The sequence below is a fragment of the Esox lucius genome, chromosome 21 (assembly GCF_011004845.1).
Source record: "Esox lucius isolate fEsoLuc1 chromosome 21, fEsoLuc1.pri, whole genome shotgun sequence".
Classification (NCBI taxonomy): domain Eukaryota; kingdom Metazoa; phylum Chordata; class Actinopteri; order Esociformes; family Esocidae; genus Esox; species Esox lucius.
Genome location: NC_047589.1, coordinates 19,754,078 through 19,776,598, shown reverse-complemented (window position 1 = coordinate 19,776,598; position 22,521 = coordinate 19,754,078). Strand labels below are relative to the sequence as shown.

The 22,521-nt window shown below is 43.7% G+C and overlaps 1 protein-coding gene across 1 annotated transcript in view; it reads right to left on the bottom strand.

The window, feature by feature from the left end:
* Positions 1–4,041: 4,041 nt before the first annotated feature.
* The window catches only part of LOC105019452, a 66,621-nt gene continuing 48,141 nt past the window's right edge, over positions 4,042–22,521 (bottom strand). Inside the window, exons 4-9 of the mRNA XM_010885667.3 lie at positions 21,082–21,209; positions 17,351–17,440; positions 12,393–12,528; positions 11,754–11,887; positions 10,977–11,182; positions 4,042–7,287 (exon numbers count right to left, since the gene is read on the bottom strand). Of these exons, the coding sequence (XP_010883969.1) occupies positions 6,153–7,287; positions 10,977–11,182; positions 11,754–11,887; positions 12,393–12,528; positions 17,351–17,440; positions 21,082–21,209 (1,829 nt within the window). The 3' untranslated portion in view covers positions 4,042–6,152. The remainder of the gene's footprint in view (positions 7,288–10,976; positions 11,183–11,753; positions 11,888–12,392; positions 12,529–17,350; positions 17,441–21,081; positions 21,210–22,521) is intronic.

The following is a 22,521-nucleotide window of genomic DNA, read 5'->3' as shown; positions in this document are numbered from 1 at the left end:
GCCCCTGACTGCGCTATGTGTGTGTGTGTGCGTGCATGCTTGTGCGTGACTAAGTCAGCTGTGAGTTTTGCATGCCCGAGTCATGAATCATACTATTGCACTCAGTGCCCTCTCCAGCGCTCCCTACAACTCCACATCCATCAGAGGAGCCAACCCTATCCCACACCCATCTAACGTTACAGTCCAATACATCTGCAATGCTGTTGCATTTTGCCGCCTTGCCCAGTTGAACCTCCTCAAAAATGCACCACACACCCTCCAATGAAAGGGGAAACGCCTCTCCTCTTCTTTCGATCTACGCTGTTTACCTGGAAATCAGACTTCTCTTTAAGCGCAGGCACGTTTGCACCACGTTTGCCTAGGTTGCTTGTGTGACTGGCCTCAGATTTGATGATATCATCCCAAGGTCCCTGCTTGTCAAGACCTACATCAGTGATGGGCAGTTGGGTAGAGCTGGTGGCCGTGACCAATTGGAGCCAATGGTGTTGTAGGGAGTAATGACGGCTTAGGTGGGCTTGGCCAATCAGAGCCAGTTGTGTCTTGGGGGTAATCACAGGAGTGGTAGTGGTGGGCGTGATTGGTCGAAGCCAATGGTGTTGTAGGGTGTAATGACAGGAGAGGTTGGCTTGGCCAATCAGAGCCAATGGATTTCCAGGGGTAAGAATGAGTGGCTGCTAACGGGTCATGGATTATGTCTCATTGGTCTGTGCTGATCAGCCTCTCCCGCCTCCCCCTCTATAACAGTTGTCAGTGCCGATCAACGGTTTCAGTTTGCTCCGTTGTCGCCCTGAGCCGCACGCCCCCATTGTCCTGCATGACAGCCCCCGTCAGTACAGATGGCGTGCTGCTGACTCTCCTGCGTGCTGTGGCCAAGATTAAACATTGAAACGCAACTTCCCTACACCGAGTGTTTTCAATCATATATCTGCGAAAGGGAAATATGTGTGCCCGAGTGCCTTTTATGTCATTGAATGCTTCGCTGAGTGACATGGATGCTATTGTCGCAGAGAGTGATGTAACCCAGCTGCCGCAGCCTGAGGGACTGCTGATGTAACCCAACTGCTTTTTTGTCAGGGACAGCTAGCTAATGGCGATCCTGCACACTTCCTGTACGCGAGACCATAGAACGCTAATTCATGACATGAGCGGGGTCAGGGTTGTCAGTTCTGGCTAGGGTGGTCGGGTTTGGCAAAACATAGGGGACACGGCAACGCGGATGGAGTAGGGGGAAGTTGTGGATTGACGCTGGTCTGGGGTCAGTTTTTCCAAGATCACCAGTTGTTGCTATGGTTTGGATTTGAGGGAGAGAATGTTATCCAGAGCATGCTACCGGGTTCAGCGTGTTGTTGGGGAACTTTTGGGTATTGTGAAAACTCCTGTGAGCATGGAAACTGAGTAACTACGGTAATGTTCTCTGGATCAGAATGTTTGCTAAATGACTCTAATCTGAACGTAACCCATTCATTGATCGTCCTGCCTTCAGTCTCTGAAGGGGCCTCTGTGTGTTATGTTTTCACCTCCAGTCGACGTCTGGAACTTTGAACACAACCTGTCGTAGTGTTGTTTCTGTTGTGGTTTTACAGACAAATTGCCAACACATAAAAACCCTGGATGCACTTATAGCCCGTTTTCACTGTGACTTAAATATGGCCCCCCTTTTCAGCCTCCCCGCTGTCTTAAAGTGGTTCTGTCCACCTCAACCGTGGCACAGCGGGCTGCAGCGAATTATATATGGTGTGTGTGTGTGTGTGTGGGGGGGGGGGGGGGGGGGGGGGGATTTACCTGAGAAGGGCACAGGACTCACTGTGAAGGTCTGGACGGGCTTGCAGAGCAGATCAAAGACCTCCTCCTGTGGTGTTGGCAAAGGAGCCCGAAGTCACACCGTGATGGGGAGGATGGGGCTATTGGCACAGCGCTGAGATGGAAGTCACAGCGGTGTCTGCCCATGCTATGCTGAAAGCACTCTATCTGGCCCTCCAGTGGGCACCGGGGCTCCCCCTTCACTGCACGCACTCGTATCTGTCCAGTATCATGGACCATTTAGCAACACATTCTCTTTTCCAGACTCATAACACTCCACACAGCGGTTGTGGGAATAGACTACGGTTTCGACACACGCACACACTCACTGATCCCTCGCTAACACATTGCCACTGATACAGATGGCACGCGGTTGGAGGGGGGGGTGGTCCCGTCCTGGAACCGGTATATAGCCTGCTGAGCTGAAGCTGTGTTAAATGACTTGGTCGCTCTGCCCCTGCTTGTGTGTATAAACCCTTTTTCCTAAGAGCTACCGTGTCTTCTAGCGTGTCATCTAAACCCTACTGTACATTGTGAATATATCCTTGTTCCCCTTGGAAGCTTGTTAAGGGATGGCTGCCATGTTATACACAGTAAGGACTGCAGGAGAGGTTGGGATTAACAGTCAACAGTGAATGTTGCGGATCAAGGCACCACCATGTACAAAGCCAAAATGTCTGTGTTTGCAGTTGTTTACTGTTTTTCAAGTCCAAAAGTGTAGTGCAAAAAAAAAAGTGGTATTTACTCCCAGTACGGCAATAGGTAGAGCATATTGTGATGCATCCGCCTGGTGCTGAGCTCTGACCCATTCTGACATACTTTTCATTTACTTGTGATCTTACAAGGCCATGCTTGTTTTCCATCAGAATGTTAAAGCTAATACTTGTAAATGGAGAACAGTTGTTTTGCACTTTTGGATACTGTAACAAGGGTGACATTTACCCTGTTTTAGAAGTATTTTAATTGACATTGCTTTTTGCGGATAAGAAAACATATTTTCTTTTGCAGCACCGACCTGGGTTATAGTTACAATGTGGAGAAGTAAAGTTGAATGCGCTGGAGATGATATTTCATAATTATATTCTTACTTTTGTCTACTAGAAGGTTTTGTATTAAAAGCTGCATGTTTTAGTTTTATGTTTATTTTCAAAATAAGCCTATTCAAGGTCGTTGTTACATTCCAAGCGATGATAATTCTTCTTTACTTGCCAGGCTTTCTCTGATATCATTTAATTTAATACAATGCGTCATGACACTGACTGTATTGGAATCATTTAAAAAGGTGTTTCCCCCTCATTTCCAGCCCTTCCCAGACTGTGGTAAATGATCAGTGTTTTATTCCCTTAGTCGTGCGAAGGAACTGTCATGGAGAATTTACCATACATTCATCACAAATTGGGCAGTGGTCATGCATATGTTTTTCCTTTCATTTTATTAATTTAGCAAAATTGTTATCCAGAATGACTTACAGGAACAATTAGGGTTAAGTTCCTTTTCCTTTTTTCAAACTTTCTTTTTACATCCCCTTTACAATTTTGTCCAATTGTGGTTATGGTCATGCCTCATTGCAGTGACTCCCAGTACATTTGGGATATGTATCCTCTGAAGCATATCTCTGCTTCCTGTCAGAACTGCTCGCTCATCCCAGAACTACTTGCCAGAACCTATGCACTTCAGGGAGAGCACATTCACTGGCCAACAATCACTGTGGAGCTTGCAGGTACTCGACTGTCCACTAGGAGTTGGAAGGACTCGACAAGGCAAGCACAACATATCTGACATGAACCCCACCAACCTCGGACAGTGCTGAACTAATCTGAACCACAACATGTGAGGCACCCAACCAGGATTTGTGAGGCAGTAGCTTTCCGCTGCGCCATTCTGAAACCACAAGGCTGAAGTTCCTTGCTCAAGGAAACAATGACAGATTGTTCACATTGTCGCTCAGAAATCGAACAAGTAACATTTCAATAATTTGCCTAACCCTAAACACTGCTGCCCCTTTTCCTTTAGTCCATTTCTAGTGAGAAAAAAGATGAAGGCTACAGTTGGAAATATGGCACTAAAAAGTTATGCATATGTCAGTACTGAAATTCATAACGTCAAGTCGGAATTTCATGCACTATTATATTACTGCCATCATATACTTAATGAATGACTTTGATTGTCCACAATAATGCTATTATTCCCAATATGCTTTGATATCAGGAAAAGAGAAACCAGTACTCTGTCTTCCTTAATAATTCAATTTTATTGGGTTATTCTTGTTTTTGAAAAACACTGAGAAAGAAAATGACAAATTACCGCAAATACATACTTGCTGCCTTGCAGCTACAAAGTTAGCCAGAGAGCTTGATCGTTTATTTATTGTATGTTAATATTTTATGAAAAAAGATAGCAAAAAAAGATAGCAAAAAAGCTTTTTATTGTCCTTCGTGAAACAGCGCAAAGCTCCCATATGTCTGGATTTAAATACACAATTCTTCCTAGACAATAAATATTAACACACAAAAATAAAAGTTGTTTTTAAATCTTAAAGGTGAAGCTATTTACAATGTGCATGTCAACTCGACATCATGTCTAGGTAGGTATCAAAAGGATGATGAGCCAGTTCCCGTAGTGCAACAATATCTAACAGTAGCTTCATGTAAAAAAAAAAACTAGTACTGTGGAGACTGAAGTTGGCATGTTGTGTGTTACCATAGCAACATTGTTGCTTGCTATTCATAAGAGAATACATGAAAATATTTTTTTTGCACGCAGTTCCTTCTGGGTAAGGCTGATTTACTAAATGTGCAAATGTCCCAGGCCCCCATTTTGCATATAACAGAATGTGTAAAATGACATTAAACTAGCTTTAAAACTGCAAAATAGTTATCTTAGCCTCTTGGCAAAATGTGTTGATATGCAGAAAGTTAGCTTTTTTCCTTTTCTCATATGGCGTTGTAATTATGTGTGACCATGAGGTGGGTATATCCTCTCTGGTCACATGATCATCCCACTGAAATTGCCTTCTCCAAAAACAAACAACTATTCTTAAAAGAAGATCTTATCTTACATATCTGTCACAACCAATCTCAGTCTGATTCTGAATGAGGTTAAAGTGTTCTGCCCTGTCTGTTTCAATTGGCTAGAGCTTATTGATGTTCTAATTTTGTCTTCTAAAGCAATGGTTTTTCTACGTTAAACATGGGTTATTCTGATCAGATGTTGCATGCTTCAACCAATGATTATGTGCCTCATCATCAACAGGAAGATTGTTTTAACATACAATATGCGGATAACTGATAAGGAGTATACCTATCCATGCACTGTAAGATCTGTCAGGCTCCAGCAACTAGCCTATCCAAATCATGTGACAGGAGTTCTTTAAGTAATCTCTATTTATTCGTTTGAATGATATGACAATAAACTACCAACAACATTCAGTATTGTGTGTGGCTAAACAGGAATAATGTGATCTACCAGCTCATTATGAGCCAGCATAACAAGCCGGGGGACGAGGTCAGGGTCAACTGGATGAGGATGATGTTAGTATTTTATTAGCCTGGGTGCTAATCTTCTTTCTTGCCAACTCCTCATTCCTGTCTCACGACAAACAATTCAAATATTTTGATTTCCTTTTTGATTAAATTGCAGCTGTTAGGATGGATAAGAGCTATCAAACTAGGCTGGCATTTCGTAATAACAATAATAAAATATAACAGGCAATTGTGACCATAGAGACTGTATCTCTTCTCTATGACAGTGACAATAAACGCAGAGTGGGTTGTGCGCATACCATATACAAATAAGATTCAATAGAAGATTTTAAAACCTTGAAATAAACTTTCTGGCAATCTTTCTCTCCCACACACATGCTTACTCTGACACACACACTCAAACTAAAGCGTACCATGTTAAAACTATCCTTCAAATAATATAGAAAACCTGACCTAATAAGAGCATGCAAGTCAACCCTCTTTGGGTAAACAGTCTTAATGAAAATATTTTTCTTGAGGTCAAATATTAACATAACAGTCAAGTCACACATCCTGCACCCCCCATTCAGATTTTTTCCATTTTATACAGTATATCCATCACATTTTGAAACAGTCAGGTGTACACAGCAAAAGACAAAAAACTAAATTTGACTCTTCTGAAAATATTTGCATCCCTATATAAAAGTGCTTCGGATAACAACTACAAAATTCTTCCATTAAACAAAACGAAAAATATAGAGGTAGGATCCCCTCGTTCCTGTTTTTGATTGTCTCAACAAACTAGTCTTTAAACCTGAGCTGTATCCTGAATGCCTTCTGCCAATGCTGGTGAATAAGGAGGTATGGGCTGTCCCTCTACAGTATATACATCTATTGCATATAAACATATGGGTTGACTTTGTGATGCCCAGAGTTTGCTATACAATTGGGCATAGCGTTCCTCTGAGAGTGCCCCATGGCGTGGCTCATTTCATGGCCACCGCCGCCGCCGCCCGACCATGGGGGCGAGTCCATGGGCTCCCGCTTGATAGTGTGGAGTAGTCCGTGACCTTTGAACTCGTAGCCAAGTTTGTAGTCCTGTTGCATGTAGCCCTTGACGTGCTCCACAGGGCTGCCGGCATACCCGTCCATGCAGTTGATGCTCTGACTGCTACAGAGGGGGTCTGAGTGGGACAGCCGCTGGGGGCTGTACTGAGACTGGTCCTTGTGGATCACACACTTCATGGGCCTTCCGCCCACCGTGTGGTTATAGTTCTGGTAGTGCCCGTTGTTGTACGCCGGGCTGACGGGACTCATGCCAGCCTTGCCACGCTGGCATGGCGAATAATGCTCGTAGTAGTCCGCCTCCGACTTCATCTGGAGGACATTGTTTTCGCCGTAGCCGTAACGGCGGTCTAGCGTCTCCCGGCACGCCCACGGACGGCCGTAGGCGTCGCAGCCGTTCTCCGAGTCCGAGTCCTGCTCCACCTTGATGGGCATCTCGGGCAGCAGGCGCCCGTCGTAGCACTCGACGTACCCGTTCTCGCTCTTCAGCGCCTCGCCCACGCAGTACAGATCGGAGGCGTCGGGGCTTTGCAGGCTGCTGTACATCTTGGGCACGTAGACCTCGCCACTCCGCCCTCCCCCATGACACATGCCAGGGGACATGCGGTAGGGTTTGCCGTAGTGGCCTGCCTTTCCGAGTCTACTGGAGGGGATGTAGCCACCACTCTGGCCCGTCCGGATGGGCCCGGAGGCAGGACGCATAGGCCACGAGGTGTCCAGGCCTGGGCTTTTGTGGTGAGGGGGGCCACCCATGGAGGTCTTGCAGTAGTTGAGGGGTTCGTCCTGGCTGTAGTAGCCCCCCTCCGTCTTAAATTTCAGGCTGTCTTTGGAGAGGGGTGTCCAAGGGGTGTGGTGGCGCTGTTGGGGCCCGGCAGGGTTGGTGCAGTTGAGGGCCAACGGGTCCCCACCGTCCACCAGTCCAACACTGCTCGTGTGCCTCCTGAAGTGCTCCTCTCTCTCCCTGCAACGTGGAGTGAAGAAGATTAGTGGAGTGCATTTGGTCATCTGAAAACACACTTTTCTGGAGCAACATTTCTGGGTCAGTACTTTGAAGATCATCTCATCTCCAGGTTATTAGAAAAATGTGAGAGATGGTCATGTAGAGAGTAATACACAGACTGGTCAACAAGAGAGGAATAAAAAAAAAAAATCTCATCAGATCAGTGTGCATGGATTATAATAATCTTTAATATCTCATGTCCTGCCAGCTACAGTATCTGTCTTGTCTGTTTGTTTTTGTTTGTTTTGTCAACAACTTGACCATAAATTCCCAGAATGACAAAACCATAAACTGAATTCATTTCTGAGAATAATTTTTGACTAATCTTTCTGAGTATCTAGTCAGATGATAGGAATAATGGATTGCCAAAGCAGAGGATCAGTTAGCCCAGAGAAGGGTTTCCTAAACTGTGGGTCAAGACCCAAAGTGGGAATGGTCCACTTTATATCGCTGGGTAGCGAGATATGAAAATATAATCATACACTAATCTTTATTTCAGTCAATGATGATTTGGGCCAGGGAAAGACAGTCAATTCCTCATTTGATTCTCAAGCTTAGAGTTTAAGAACCTTCGGACTAGAGAATTGTCATCAGGGGAAATTGAGATGATTCAGCATAAAAAATAATCTTTTTGCCTATGCCTTCCCGCCAATTTGTGACTAGATACTTGTTTTTCTCTTTTGATCCTCTTTTCAGAAACTTTGGCTCAATCACAAGTTCGGAGCTCAAGTCCATTTACAAAGTCCTACTGAGGACAAACTGTATTGCGTGTCTTTTTAGTGAACTCTACGTGACGATGAGATCATGACCCCTCCTGTCATTTATCAACATGACAAGTGATATCGCCCTCTACTCATCAGTAAATGATGTCATTTATCTCATCGTTTTGGCAGACGGTATGAACCATGGACGGTGAAGACTCTGAGGTCGTGGAGAATCTGAGGTCACTTTGTAACAGCTGGAACAGGGTTGTTTCATTTTTAGAGGGCTTCAGTTATTGAGGCTGTATTGTGATGTACAGTTGTCTATTTAAGTTTATCGATTATGCTTTAGTACTTATTACTGCGGTCAAATTAAACAGTGTGTACTCTGAACAAGCAATTGCATTAAACATAATGATCCTATAGTAGAATGATATTAAACAGTTTTAATGTAATGTGAAATACTATCAAAGTCTGATAATGCCTTGTGAAAGAACAGTCCAAAAATGTGTCCTCTTACATCTTCATGTATGACTTTCTGTACGACACATGGTTGATTTGTGATAAAAAAACGAACATATAGGACCACGGTTGTCAGTTCAAAGTGAGAAAGAGGAGAACATTTTGTAAATATGACACATCATTCCCAGTGGGCACTGGAGTGGGCACTTTACTTTCGTATAATCATCCATTAAACACAGGCCCGCGTCCAAAAACTGGAATTCCATGCCCTCATTTTGTATTTTAGGCCATCTAAAGCTCATTTTAATGCATGTGTGTATGTCTGTGTGTTTATAATGACACCTTTTTAGTTGATCTGTGTGAGTGTGTAAAAAGAGATATCGTAATTGATTGGCCAGGCATCCGTTGACCTCCGGTGACCCTAGCTTATCTTAGCCCACTGGCTGACCCAGCTCACACTTGGACTGTCAACTTAGTCCAAAATCTAACGATTTGGACCATACTTAAGTAGCTTTTGAAAGACCTTAAGGAATAGTATCAGAATATGTTGGTTTGCACCGCAGATAAGGCAAATGTGATTAAGACTGAGCTTTGCTTTAAGGATTTCTCTCTCCTCTCCATCGCAGCTAAACCTTTCGCCGCTGCTCCAGAATGATGTGATATTATATTTTTTTCGTATTTTTTCAAAGAGACACTTTCAAGATCAAAGTGACACGTTTCTCTAGTTCCACTTCGTGAAACAAGCGAGCAGGAATGCCGAATGAAGAATCGAATGAAAGCCACAAGCTCCCAGCACCACTACCACTGTCTCTGTCCCAAAGGCTGAGCACTGAACATCAGAGCATGAGAATGTGAGAACTGACTGAAATCCCAGCTGGTGCACCAGAATTTAGATCAGATTATCTTCAGTCAGATCGTCCAAAAAACAAGTAAGCTAACTTTTTTCTTTTCAAATTTCTTTGGATACAAAAAGTATCCTGACAGTTTTAATTTGCCTTGCTTAATGAAGCTGTCCCTCTCCCTGTGTTAATTTGGCAGCAAAATATGCAGCATGTTGTTGTAGAGGACAAAGAGATAGACAGTAAAATCTTTAGACATGCCCCAACTGTTGCAAATCCAATTCAAGTTGCATTGGGAAATATTGTACTAATGCTTTGGCCTGTAGGAGCGTAGATGTGCATTCATAAATCAAACTGAACTGGTAACAGACATTACCCAGGGAACACAGAGATTATCAATCAACACCAGCATCCAAACAACCTGTTGTAATATCTATTTGGGGTTACAGAATTGGCCAGCAATGGCACTCATATACAGTGGGGAGAACAAGTATTTGATACACTGCCGATTTTGCAGGTTTTCCTACTTACAAAGCATGTAGACGCCTGTAATTTTTATCATAGGTACACTTCAAATGTGAGAGATGGAATCTCACATTGTATGATTTTTTAATAATTATTTAGCATTTTATTGCTGATTGGATGGACTGAATACCCATCACTCTGACATTATAACAATTTGCAAGACACTTTTGATCTGTTAAGTAAATATCCAATAGTCAAATATATTTGCTACTAACCATAGCCTTTTTTTCTTTAGCCAGCTAGCATAAGGGAAAGTACGGATCCAAGAAACAGTGGGTAGAAATGAATTTAGTATTCCCCAAAGTAATGTGTGCTTGATGGGAACAGGGAATTAGCTTTGCTGGGCAGATGAAAAGAAGTGACACTATATGTAGCCGCTGGGGGTTTATAAAATCAGAAGAAATACAGTAGATGTGCATGTTTTCAACAAACAGCCCAGCTGTTCTGGGCTCCTGAGAAAGGCTAGGAATCCTTGAAGTAGGCAATATTTATAGTAGCACATTCCTTAAACTCCCAGGGTCTAAACAAGACCGAGGTATATGTGAGGGTGGAGTGCTGTGGGGAAACATAAAGAATCACACACGGTTTGAGGGTAACTGGGTCACGGAAGGATGGTATTTCATTTAGGAGCCCCTGAGAACATGGTCTTATAGTTAATGTGCAAGAGTATACACGGCCTGTATTCCTGGATTGCAGGAAGATGGAAAAGTGTGTCAGAGCAGATTGGAAGAGAGGACAGACGAGATAGCAGAGTAGGAGCATGATTCTGTTATTAAGCCTGCAGAGTCAATTAAACAAATAGACCATCATTTTTATTTTTTTTTACAGTACCAGTCAAAAGTTTTACTAGTAGCCTACTGTATTATTTATAAAAAATATTTTTTACATAAGATTGAAGATATACTGAAAGCTTTTGATGAATGGGCATAAGCAACGTATTTATGTAAAGCTTTATATGCAGCTTTAGTGGGCCTGAAAGCATGAGTGCCAACACCCACACCCCACCCAAATTCCTTCACCACTGCTACAGAAAAAAGTCCCGAGGGAAACCCTGCCAGTCAATCTAAGCCTGTACGATGATGTGCTTTTGACGTCAGAGCTTGTCAGGATGGTCCTTTCTTACCCATGTTCTATTGCGCTGACGTTGCCCCCTCCACTCTTGTGCTTGCCCTTCATCATCAGGCTCTTTATCTTCATCTCTGTGATGGAGGGCAACAGAAGGGGCACGGCCACACAGAACAGGGCCAGCTGGGAGGGTAGCAGGGCCCCTGAACCAGACTTCTTCTTCTGGCCGTGGAGGAACTTGAGACGCCCCTGGAACTGCATGGTCTAATGGAAGGATACAAGGTCAGAGGGCAAAGGATACAATAGAAATTAGAAGGTGGTAAATGTAGCTCTCATGATAACTGTGATTTAAAAAAAAGAATGCCAGATGTCATTTAGAACCCTATAGCACTGTAATGCTATAAATAAATTATGGTCTGATCTCAGCACTTTTGATAATGAAGAAAAAAAATAGTTATTGTGTAAGCCCAGGGAATTGACCGAACAACCACAGCTGGCTTTTTCAGCCATTGAAATCGAGCTGTCGACAGGAGGAACTCAGTTGACCTTCAGAAGATTGTTCCACTCAACCATTTCCACTAGAGGATCCAAACCGCCAAACCACTTTGCTCCGAGCTATGGGAGGTGGACCGATGGCTGTAAATAAAGATACATCTGTGTCCAAGCACCAAATCCTCTGGCCTGCTGTGTCCAGCATATGGGGACATTCTATTTATACCTATGCTCTCAAACTATAATTTCAGCAAAAGTTATCCCAAACGGAAGATTTCTGTATGGCGAGTAAATCCTAGTCAGTTGTCATTGGAGGCACCACGGACGGCTGCATTACACTCACCAGGAAGCCGGAGGTACTGTCCAGAAGGCAGCGAACACGGGAGATGAAACAGCGGTTGAGGAAAGAGGAGAACTCAGGAGCAACTCCGCCTGCTTCCTGAGAATGGAAAAGGCTGTTCACCAGAAAGTCCTCGCCTATTAAGAGAAAAAGACAAAAACTCACAATATTGCTGATTTCTAGTTATTTATTGTAGGCTAGTCCTAAAACACTTCTATTTTAGGTGAACAATTGCAAAGTCTATTAGATATCTCCTTACATTGTGCGCGCACACACGCTTCTGGGGAAAAGTAATAATGCCTAACCCCTTAGGCCTAAAGCTAAAACTAACCTCAATTCTAACCCAAGTAAGTCCTATCCTAATGCTACTACCTAAGCCAGGGTCCTTTGGGGACCAAATTGTCAGGTATTTGTATCTGTGTGGAGACCTATGGTCCCCACATGCATAATAAAACCAGGATCACACACAATCCACCATTAATCACATGGTCTGGTTGCTGGTTGTGACTGAAGTTAATAGCATTTGATTTACGCAATTTAACAAAAACAACAACAAAAAAACCTGTTTGCTGAATCGGCGCTCTTTATTTTTCCTCCCTCCACTAACTCTTCTCCAACAGTCAACTGAAGGTGTATACACACCAGTTCCTGCTGATGAGTCATGGTCCTGGGATGAGCCTTGATGGCTGGGGTTCATGGCCCAATGGAGCTGTCTTCTGAACTCCTGCCGGTCGTCCACGTGGATGTAGTCAAAGACGTTCTGGTGCATCACGTCTGTCTGCATGAGGGTAGAGACAGAGATAATCAGGCATCGCTGTCCCCAAATCAATAACCATTCGTCGTGGAGCAGAATGCCAGGCCCCCCGCATCCGCTTGAAGCACTGAGGGGATCTGGGGTCGGGCCTATTGTGTTGGCAAACAGCGGTGCCCTCCCCACTTAACCTCTTCCACGGTTGGTTGAGTTGGCCCCGCAGCTTCACACGCACAGGGCTCTAGGGCCGACACTGCAAGTGACAGACCCAAACAACTCTGTAATGAGCCTGGTTAACCGGCTGCTAATGGTTCTGTCTCTCAGCTGTTGGTTGGGGTGATTATTGTGGAAGATGATCTAATTGTGTTTAGGACATTTAGTGCCTGAAAATAACTTTTACAAAAGTTGAGTACAGTCCGTCTAAAGAATGTGGCTGTGTAACTAAAGGCCGACATTGCAATTAATGACATCACGCAACTTGAGTTGTACTTTGAATCCACGGCAGCGCCGAAGAAGTCAGACTGGAAGATTCTCTGGGAGCAGCTGGTTATTGTTTCCGATATGTTTTTCTATTCTCTTTTTTTGTATGTGCTGCTGCAAAAATTCCTCAAGGTCTGCCACAGATGGGTTCCCACTGCTTCCTGTGCAGCAAAGGCAGCGTTTACAGTGAGTCTCCAATGTCACTGTGCTTCAGGGCCAGTGAGGGCAAGCCTTGTTTGTCAAACATCGCGTGACACCGGCTCCTGAAGAGCAGCGCAGCTGAAAAAATAAAAAAAAAATAAACCCATCCAATGTTTGTAATGCCTCTTTCCAGCAATAGCTGTGCTTTCTGTCAGGGAAATGACAGATTCCCACTGAAATATTTTACACCCCCCCCCCCCCGAAAACAATTAATTTTTTGAACATTTGCCTGGCAAAACAATTCCTCCCACCAAAACACATGGCAAACACCACCACAGTTCCCACCGCCGGTCAGAGCGGAGAAAAGAATGTGATATTTTCCCTGGCCCTCGTCTTGCATCTTCATCTTCAGAAGCAAAATTACAATGGAATGAGTAGGATAAAAGAGGCAGTTTTTCCATTGGAGTGCTTTCTTGTGTTGTTGGCCCTGAAACTTGGACTATATTAGTCTCCAGAGCTACATATGAGGGCGGTGTGTTTTAAGTGGTATTATTAGACACTTTCACACATTCGCATCCAACTGTGTTTGCAACAGATCCTAGCAGTTACAGCATTTGGATTGTAATCAAAAGGTTGCTAGGTCGACTCAAACAACTAAGCCACTCGCACCCAAAACAAGGACGTTGGAAGTAATATAAATTCTAATTTCTTGATGCTCTTCCAGACTATATCCACCAATCCAAGGATGATATTTACAGAGTAAATAATCCTGTTAAAATTCTAATTGAAATTGAAATTCTAAACTTAGAAATACCCAACAAGAAACTTGCTCCCTGGTACACTGACAATACTAGAGCACTGAAGCAAGCCTCCAGAAAATCGGAACTGAAATGGCTCTCCTACAAGTTGGAAGTACTGAGACTAGCCAGTACAGTACAATGCAATACCGTAAAGCACTCACATCTGCTCAATTAGCCAATTTTTCCAACCTGCCACAAGCAGACATTTTTCAAAAAAAGAGCATCATCATTAGAAAACAAATAACAGTCGTTAATCATAAACAGTCTTCAAAAACTCAGTTGCCCTGAGAATGCTAAGAACTGCCCTGACCTGGTATCAATGGGGAAACTTGAACTTTTAATCCTGTATCGCTCGACGAGTTCACTAAAATAATAATGAGCTCTAAAACCATCAGCTGTCAACTGGACCCTATTCCAACAAAACTACACCAGGAGCTTCCTGTGCTTGGTGTGCCTATGTTGAACACAAGAAACTGCTCCCTATCCTCCAAGTATATTTTTATTTTCAGAGGAATGGGAGGTTCAATATTTGCTGTTAATTTTTTTATTTATAGCAAAGAGATTACATTCATGAAGGTGGAAAATTACTTTTTAATGGCATCATAAAGGTTCTGCATCCATTCCAATTTTTTGGGGAAAGTGCCGCCTTTGACACCATTGATCTCTCCCTTCTTTTGGAGAGATTAGAAACCAATGTTGGGGTCCTAAAACGGCACGTTTTAGGACCCATAAATCCCTCTTTGACCACGCCTCAAGACTACCTGGCCTGAATGACTCATGGCCGTCCCTGTCCAAAGACATCCTGGTTGTGCTGCAGATAAAGTTGCTGCCTGATAATTCCTGTTGCCACTGCCCACCACCCTGATTGTCCCTATCCTTCTACACCTGGTTATGCAGCTGAGTTGAATTCTGTTTAAAGACTCTGGACACAGCCGACATGCATTTATTGACGCACTTGTCATGTGAATATGCAAAAACATTTACATGGCCCAAAACATCATGAACTCTTATAATCTTCCTCCGACACAACCAGAAGAGGACTGGCCACCTATCCTCTCTAGGTTTCTTCCTAGGTTTTGACCAAATTAGGCAGTTTTTCATAGCCATCAACCCTGTTGTCTTACTCTGGAGGTTTCAGGCTGGATATCTGTAAAAGCACTTGCTGATGTAAAAATGGCTTTATACAATACATTTGATTGATTGATTGGTACTGTCCTTTTGTGAGACTCTCTGCCATTGTCGGTATAACACAAGCATATTGATTGAACGGTTCAGGCAATGATTAATACTGTGTCTTATACTTATAGTGCATTACTAATAAAACATTTTGCAAAAGTCATCATAAGAAAATAATGACTAGTGAGGGCCCTTTTTCCGATATTTTTGGCTTGGGGTTTTTGGTTTAAGGTGTTAAACGGTGTTAATACTGAAATGTTTCCCACTAGTAATATAGTACAGGTGTGTGCATGTATGTATCTGTGTGTTGTGCCAGAGGTTTATAACAATTTCTTATGAATATTCTCTGTCAGACTGTGCAACATGCATTACTCCTGTAGGTGCTTCAAACTGAAAGCCAATGATAGGACTATCACAAAAACAACATTTTGAAACACAAATGTAGTCTCCTCAATACTCCTTTAAAGCTGCACTAGGTAGGATTTGTTTAGTAAAAAAAAAAATATTACAGCATTTTACAATTACTCACTGGTTAGATATTGGTTCTGCACCAATGCCTGATAGACTATGTTCTGAATAATAATATGAAAAATAGGATTACCTGTTCCAAAAAAGTGCTAACTCAGAGTTTGATCTTTTTATTAACTTTGCTAACGTTAGCTTAGGGTTCTTGGTTGATAGCTATAGAGAGCTAGTCTAAGTCTTCTTTCACGTCTTTGTAGTTTTAGTAGTGTTTGCTGTGGTATACAAGGGAAGAACTGGCAGTTTGTCATCCTGGTCTCTAGCTGTCATTATAGTTTCTTACAGTGAGTGAACTTCGCTCCTTATGGTGTATGTATGCTATATATATCATCCAGGTAAAATGCGCATTCACAAAACAAGGAGGAAGGTCCGCCTCTCAGGCGATTGGCTGGAAGGCCCGCCTCGCAGAAAGCAATTGGCTGGAATGTGATTGCTGGAACATTATTGGCTGTAAAGTATTGGCACACTCCAGAAATTATAAATTGACATTCCATTGGCACTACACAACTGTCTGTGTTGCTAAACAACTCAGAGGGCCTCATTAGCTTAAAACATATATATACAGGGGACAAAACCTTCAAAGAAAATCCTACCTAGTGCAGCTTTAAAACACTGAGGAATGATGGCATAGCGCCTCTTGATACAGAATTTGGCTCCTGGCAAATGCTCTGGTGAACTAAATGAAGTGGCATACAGCTAAAGTCTCTGGCGCACGGCAAGGCAACGCTTTCAGACCACTTCAGTTTTCATTCAAATTTAATTGTGCTGTTATTTCACCCGACTCCATCTTAGGAAAGTGTGGGCACTCTTGCAGAATAATTTTGCTCAAACGGTTGCCTTGTCTGGGGAGCTGGGGGCCTGAGTAACAGTATTAAAGCACTTTATTCATGGCTTTATTTTTTAGGGGAAATTATTTAAGTAGGGGAAGACAGGCATTCTCAGTTGATAGCATCAATAATTAATGGACGGGGAGAAACTGGGAGTATCCTGAGATCTTCTTGGCCTGACCCGGTCACTACCTCCTGACCCACCTCAGTACCCCCCTCCCTCTCTTGGAGGAGCCCGTGGTACTGCTGACCTCCCTGTTGCCTTTTCCCTCCGGTGAATGGCTCTATACACCCATTCAAAGGGCTGCAGAGAGAGCAGGGAACAGATAGCACAGAGGATAGATAAAGAGCGCTAGAGAGAAAAGTCTAACAGAGGACCAGAGCATGAGGGAAAGACTAAGAGATGACGAGAGGAAGAGGAAGAGAGGACCAGGTTACCAGAGCGAGGCCAAGAGGGCATTGGATAGAAAGACATGACAACACGGCTTGCAGATCTGGTCTAGCTGTGAGTCTAGTACTGCATCAGTCTCCCACTAGGAGGGCAGTCTTTATCACTGGGAGGGTAGTCTATATTACTGAGAGGGCAGTTTGTTTATCTTTGGGTGGGCAGTCTGTATCACTGGGAGGGCAGTTTGTTTATCATTGTGAGGGAAGTCTGTATCACTGCCAACACTGAGGGAAGTGAGCCTTAACCCCCTGTCTCAACTCATGCCCCTATTGGGGCTCTCTCAATGTGCTAACAAAGCTATCACCCTTTATCGCTGCTTCACAACTGTAGTAAATGTCTGCAGAGATTTAAATGAAGGTCTTTAATACGCTGTGAGTGTGCCCTGAAATACCATACGTCAAAATGAAATGAATATTGAATAAAAATGAAAAACAGATGTAAATACTGAGACATACCTGATGGAATCCCAAGTAGTCAACGATGGTGGAAGAGGCATAGAAGACCATCCCGTCACTGCTCACCACCAATGCAAAGCCAGTGAGGGACTGCAGGGAGAAGAAGAGAGAAGACAAACATTCTTTTCTATTTATAGAGATAGCAATAAGAGGCACATGGCTTCAGAACACAACGTGGCTTTTTTTTTTTTGGGTCAAATGGTATTAAAAAAATGCCATAACAGTGTGGGTTGTAATATTTTCTGACAGCATTTGGTTTCCGAAAAGCCTTTCCACAATATGACAACACCGAGCAAAGCCACCACAGAGGTTTTCAATCCGCTGCCCTCATATTGAAAGTATTCATTAAATGGGATTCACACAGCTCATTCACAACAGGCCGTCTACAAAGGAGGGGTGAGGAAAAGAGGTAGAGTGGGAGAGCGAGGGAGGGTGGTAAGGAGGGGCGGTGGAAACAGAGGAGTCGGTTCCCCAAACTGTAATTTATGAACCTCCCAGTGTTTGTACAGGGTCCAAGTCCCTGGTGATCGCGTGACTGGCGCTGCGCTGCAGCCAGACTCTGTCACCTCCAGTTAACTGTGAGTAACTCCAGGTTAGATCAGGCTGCTCCACTCGACCTGGTTAGCACAGGCTGAGAGCACTGGGAATATTACAGCTGCTGTTTGGATGGGTGTTCATCTATGTTCAATCGTGGTGTGCTGTGTGCGGTGTGTGTGTGTGTGTGTCTCCGTGCCTGCCTGTGCATGTGCACGGTCCATGATGGATAAGCAGCTCTCTGGCCTGTTGTGTAAGCGTTCTGTGGGCTGTGGTTTTTGTTTGCCCTCTGTGGAGTCCAGATCACACCCTCCACTCTCGGCTCGCCCCCCCTACTGCCAATCATTCCTTTCAGACGGTGAGTGGCACAACAACATACACAACCACTTGCCTTCTGTTTCTCCAGCTTCCCCTCCGATTTCCTCAACCTCCAGCAAACACAATGCGCCTCAGACTTCAACAGATTCCTGTTCTTCGTCAACCTCTGGTCCCGTTATTTGGTCCAAATCCTAACTCTCTTGTACAGCCGTCTCAGTGATGGACAGGCAGATTTAACTGCCTTATTGAAAATAATTCCTCAATTCTGGGGCTGTGTGCCTGGTGGCACAATCTCAAAATGTCGGTCGGCCCAACACGTTATCTTAGTGAGTGACCTGTCAGGCCTTGCCTGATTCATGAGGTCCATGGATCAATGAACTCATTTAGAGGGAAACATCTGGAAGACCACATAAGCTTCCAAGAACTATAAAGAGGTGGCCTATGAGACAATTCAACAAGGCCGCAGCCTGACAATAATCTCAAATGATACAGGTTCTACCATTTCTACCATACTATTAGCCTCAATTACAACACACCAACATCATTTCAAAATCTAGTTTTGCATTACATTTGGTTCAGTTCTCAACAAATCTCAGCTAACCCAAACTGAAGTCTTGCATGTTTGGTCAGATGCTTGTTTAAGTTTTGGGTCTGTACGTGTTAAGAGGTGAGGTCAGAATTGTAATAGAGGGCTCCACCCTTTCTGTTTTAAAATTACCATAAAGACTATAGACCAAATCTACCCATCCTTTCTAAAATTTGAAAGACACAAACATCTGTGAATTCAGGATTTGTCCAAGTCACTGGAATTAGTGCTGCTTGTTGTCTCAGGCTTGCTGTCTCATTGTTTCATGACACAAATCAATCTCTAAAAAAATATCACTGGATTTAGTTTAAGTTGTGAAAATGCTTTAGCGTAATTACATTTTGCCAATCCAATCAGTTTTCCACACTGATTCTAGGACGCATTTTAGAGTAATACTGTTACGCATAGCATTGTATTAATTATGTGTGTCTGGGCATGAATCTGCCAGGCCATCGTTGTCAAGAAAAATTTGTTCCTAACTGACTTGCCCAGTAAAAAAAGCTAAAATAAAATAAATAAATAAATGTATTTGATTATGGATTAACACACTAAAGCCAAAATAATCTTATAGCGTGACCAGTAAAGTGTTTACACTAACACTCCCCAGTGAATCACCCCCAGTGGACAAAAAACATGTTAATAGATTCCAGGAACATTCTGAGGAACTCCACCCTGGTAAACGTAACATGATTCAGGAAATCTCCCAGTATCTTTACTGAGCCTTCAGAGATATATATCAGATAAATACATTTCATTGGCCTGTTCAATACACACTCACTGCACGTTCTAATTGGTCTACAGGTACTGCTCCAAAGCCTGTGTGTATATGTACATGTGTGTGTGTGTGTGTATGTGCTTGTGTTTGCGTGTGGATGATGACAGTGTTTGACAGGTTCAAACTGCCCACTCCCAGATCAGTCAGGGGGCTGCGGACACACACACACATACACACACACACTCATGAGGCCTGTGCTGACCAAATGAATGCACTGCCAGTCATGGTATAACCAATCACTGTTGGGGAGCTGATTAACATGTCACTCCATAGATTCCAGGAGTCTTACACTTAAGGCCAAGATTCATTTGGGATTAGAGTTCTTTGAGAATATTGTGATCTCTCTAGGCCAGATGCCACTGTATCCAAACATCAGCATTACCCCCAGGTTGGAATTCTCTCTCTTTCACATGTTTTCACAAAGAGAGAGAACACTTTAAAATCGCTGCTTCCCAGAAATTTCTTCTTGCGGATCATGGAATTCCAAATGCATTAGGTAATGGAAACCTGCACCTGCTCCGGCTCTGGAACAGAACCATTTCAAATTCAAAGTCCACATAACCTCATGGCTCCTATAAAGGGGTGCAAGGTTAAAAGCCTTGACTTACAACTCTTAAGAGCTGGTTTGCACGCATTACAAATAAAGAAAAAGAAAATCCAGCCATTGCATTGTGGACACAGCGGAGCACGGCACTGAGAGAGGGAATGAGAGAGACAGAGGGAGCCATGGCTTTTGTTTCCAAACATTTGATCATTTTTCCTCCTCCCTCATATTGTCACCGCAAGATCAAAGCAGTGCCAAGGTCATGGCAACAGTGAAAAAGAGCTTTTCCCGCTATTCTGAGTCATCTGCGGCAGAAAGCAGAGAAAACAGAGAAGGAAGGGGAACTCACTGGCATCCTCCCTGCAGCCCCAGGGGAGCCTGTTGCCACAGCAATGCCGACCGACCTGAAGTGAGTCGTTTCTCGAGTCACGCAACGAGAGGCGACACATTATTGCCACAGTGAATCGACTCTTTGTTCACAGCCTGTGTTGTGGCAGCCCGACACATTCACTGAACTGCTTCGGGCTCTTCTTCGGAGAGCTGCGCGTGTGTGGTGTGTTTACATGGGGGCTGGCAGAAGATTTTTAGGTCAGGAATAGTGTCATAGCCCTTTGCTGGACAGACACTCATTACAAAACCGAGTGCCTAATTAGATCACAAACAACGATCTGATCATGGTGTGGTTCGTGACTGGATTGTACACAAGCTGTAGTTTTGCCGTAAAAAATTTCACAAACACATTGTGTTCGAAGAGCTTGCTTAGCTGGGATCAACTCACCAACCTTGTTATGCAGTGCTATACACCTTTTTACAACGTATTTTATTATGCAAGTCTACCCTTCTTACAGCTCCTCTTTTCATCTTTGGTGCATTTTTTTTTTTACCTATATAGGATATTTTTGGGTGCATGTGTTTTCCTGGCAGGTGCAGGGGATTGTTCATTCATACCCAGACACACATAACTGTCTGCTTACCTCCAGGAGAAGCCCGCTCTCTGTGACGTTGCTGCCCATGACCATATGCAGGTTGTCCTTTCTGGGCTCTGGGCCAGAGTTGGTGGGTGGACTTAGGTGTTTTTTGCTGGATGGCTTCTCGTGATTTACTGGAAAAAGATGGAAGAGGTCATTAATAAGGAGTCTTCATCGGTGCGATATCATAAGATCCAATGCTTTGTCAATCAAGGGGAAACTTCACTTGGACAAATACATTCATTATTGATTAAACATTTTATTAGAGGTTTCCAAATGCAAGCACAATGCAAAAAACATAGAAAATCAACCATTTTTATCATTACGGATATCTAATCGACATAAACACAATATAACAGAAAGGTAAATCAAGAGCATGTGTTAGGGGCTTCACCCGATTCACAACAGACTGGATTCCCATCTAAACACAAGTTCTCAACAGTGAGGATACAGTGTTTAAGAAGAGCCAACAATGTTGGTTTTCAGGACTTTACAGGATTTCTCCACACACGTTATCCCCAAATGGTGGAAAGAATCCTCCCCGAACTGGCATTTAGAACATCTGATTTTCTGATCTGATTGGCACGAAACTGCTCAGTAACATTTTGCTAGGAACCTTAAAGCTGCAGTACTGTTATCCAGCACCATGAAGACAGCGCAAACACACTGTCCTGTTTTAGTTATTATTCATGATGCTCATTTATACAGAATGGCACTGTCACGCTTAAAAACCCATTGTTCAGTGTGGAGTATGATAAGGATAACATATTGATAAGGGTGGAGTGGGATGGTTCAAACATAATGGTCAAGGTGGTGTAGGATAGTAAAAACCCAGTGGTTTGAGTAGTGTAGGATTGTATAAACTCAATGATGTAGGTGGTGTAGGATAGTATAACCCCAGTGTTCTGCGTGGTGTAGGACAGCATAAACCCAGTGATCTGGGTGGTGTAGGACAGCATAAACCCAGTGATCTGGGTGGAGCATCAGGCATACTCGAATGAACCCACTCCTTCCATGCAATGTCATGTGGTGTCACAGGTGGTTGGCAATAAGTATAAATGGCTCCACACTGATTAGATCAATGTCAGTCTGTCACACAGACCCCACTCCCTACACTCCCCACATCCACCCTACACTCCCCACATCCACAGTCCCCAGACCCCACTCCCTACACGCCCCACATCCACCCTACACTGCCCACAACCACCCTACACTCCCCACATCCACCCTACACTCCCCACATCCACAGTCCCCAGACCCCACTCCCTACACTCCCCACATCCACCCTACACGCCCCACATCCACAGTCCCCAGACCCCACTCCCTACACTCCCCACATCCACAGTCCCCAGACCCCACTCCCTACACTCCCTACATCCAGAGTCCCCAGACCCTACTCCCTACACTCCACACATCCACAGTCCCCAGACCCCACTCCCTACACTC